At 40.9% G+C, this 1,077-nt stretch overlaps 1 protein-coding gene across 1 annotated transcript in view; it reads right to left on the reverse strand.

The window, feature by feature from the left end:
* The window catches only part of SARC_08009 (hypothetical protein), a gene marked incomplete at both ends in the record, with an annotated part of 24,845 nt that overhangs the window by 3,710 nt on the left and 20,058 nt on the right, over positions 1-1,077 (reverse strand). The window contains 2 exons of the mRNA XM_014298026.1: positions 58-131; positions 729-834. Coding sequence (XP_014153501.1) covers positions 58-131; positions 729-834 — 180 coding nt within the window. The remainder of the gene's footprint in view (positions 1-57; positions 132-728; positions 835-1,077) is intronic.

Below are 1,077 nucleotides of genomic sequence, written 5' to 3' on the forward strand. Positions count from 1 at the left end.
GAACACATTAAATTATATGTGAAATGATTGGAGTCAGCGTTTGCGTGTCAGACATACCAAGCTATCCGACAACACAATCTGCGTGAACAGATGTGTGCCCAATGGAGCACCAGAGATTATCCGCAAAGGCACTGTAGCCCATCCATTGAATGGATCAATGAGATTGAAAGTGTCAATGGAAGTGTGTAACTACACACAGAGATTGGATGAAAGTGTGTAACGTGCAAGGCAGACTCCGGTCAATAGGAATAGTAAGGCCCGAGGGGCAACACGCCATTCACGCATTGGAGAATGGGGGGTATGTGGTAGGCACCATGCATCATTCAGAGCGAGTGTTATCATGGCAACGAGAAACAGACGAACCCCTAGCAACCTAAATCTGCAGATTAATCAGACAAATTCCAAATGAAGTCATCTCTGCCGCTCGGTTTTTATCTGACAATAAAATGTACTAATGAAAATCCGGACTCCGATCGTTGTCGATCAACCATACAGGGCACTGTAAGATGCACGAATCCATCGTACCTGCGCCTATACCACTAGACATATTTCATTGTATCTGCGTATATACTAATAGATATAATTCATTGTACCTGCGCCTATACCAATATTTGTAATTATTGTACCTGCGTCTATATATTAGACATATTTCATTGTATCCGCGTATGTACCAATAAATATTATTCAAAGTAACTGAGACTTTACCAAGAACAACTGATTCGATCTACCTGCGGCTGGGTTCTCGTCCTGGGACAGCACAGACCAAATGAAATTGTACGGCAGGCTTGCCACATTGTCTACTACTACCTCCGCTTGCACGCCTGGCAGCGATTGCTGTAGATGGGTGAGGGAGAGGTATTTAGGTGAGCTTTAAGTATCCTAATGGCAAATATGCACATATAGCTAAGCAGTCGCATGTGCAACGATGTGCATAAGAAAAAACTTTATATTACACACATGAATATAACAATTTAGTATACACATGGATATAGCTTTATAGTATACACATGGATATACCTATTTAGTATACACATGGATATACCTAATTAGTATACACATAGATATGTCTACATTTTA

The sequence above is a fragment of the Sphaeroforma arctica genome, assembly GCF_001186125.1.
Source record: "Sphaeroforma arctica JP610 unplaced genomic scaffold supercont1.680, whole genome shotgun sequence".
Lineage (NCBI taxonomy): Eukaryota > Ichthyosporea > Ichthyophonida > Sphaeroforma > Sphaeroforma arctica.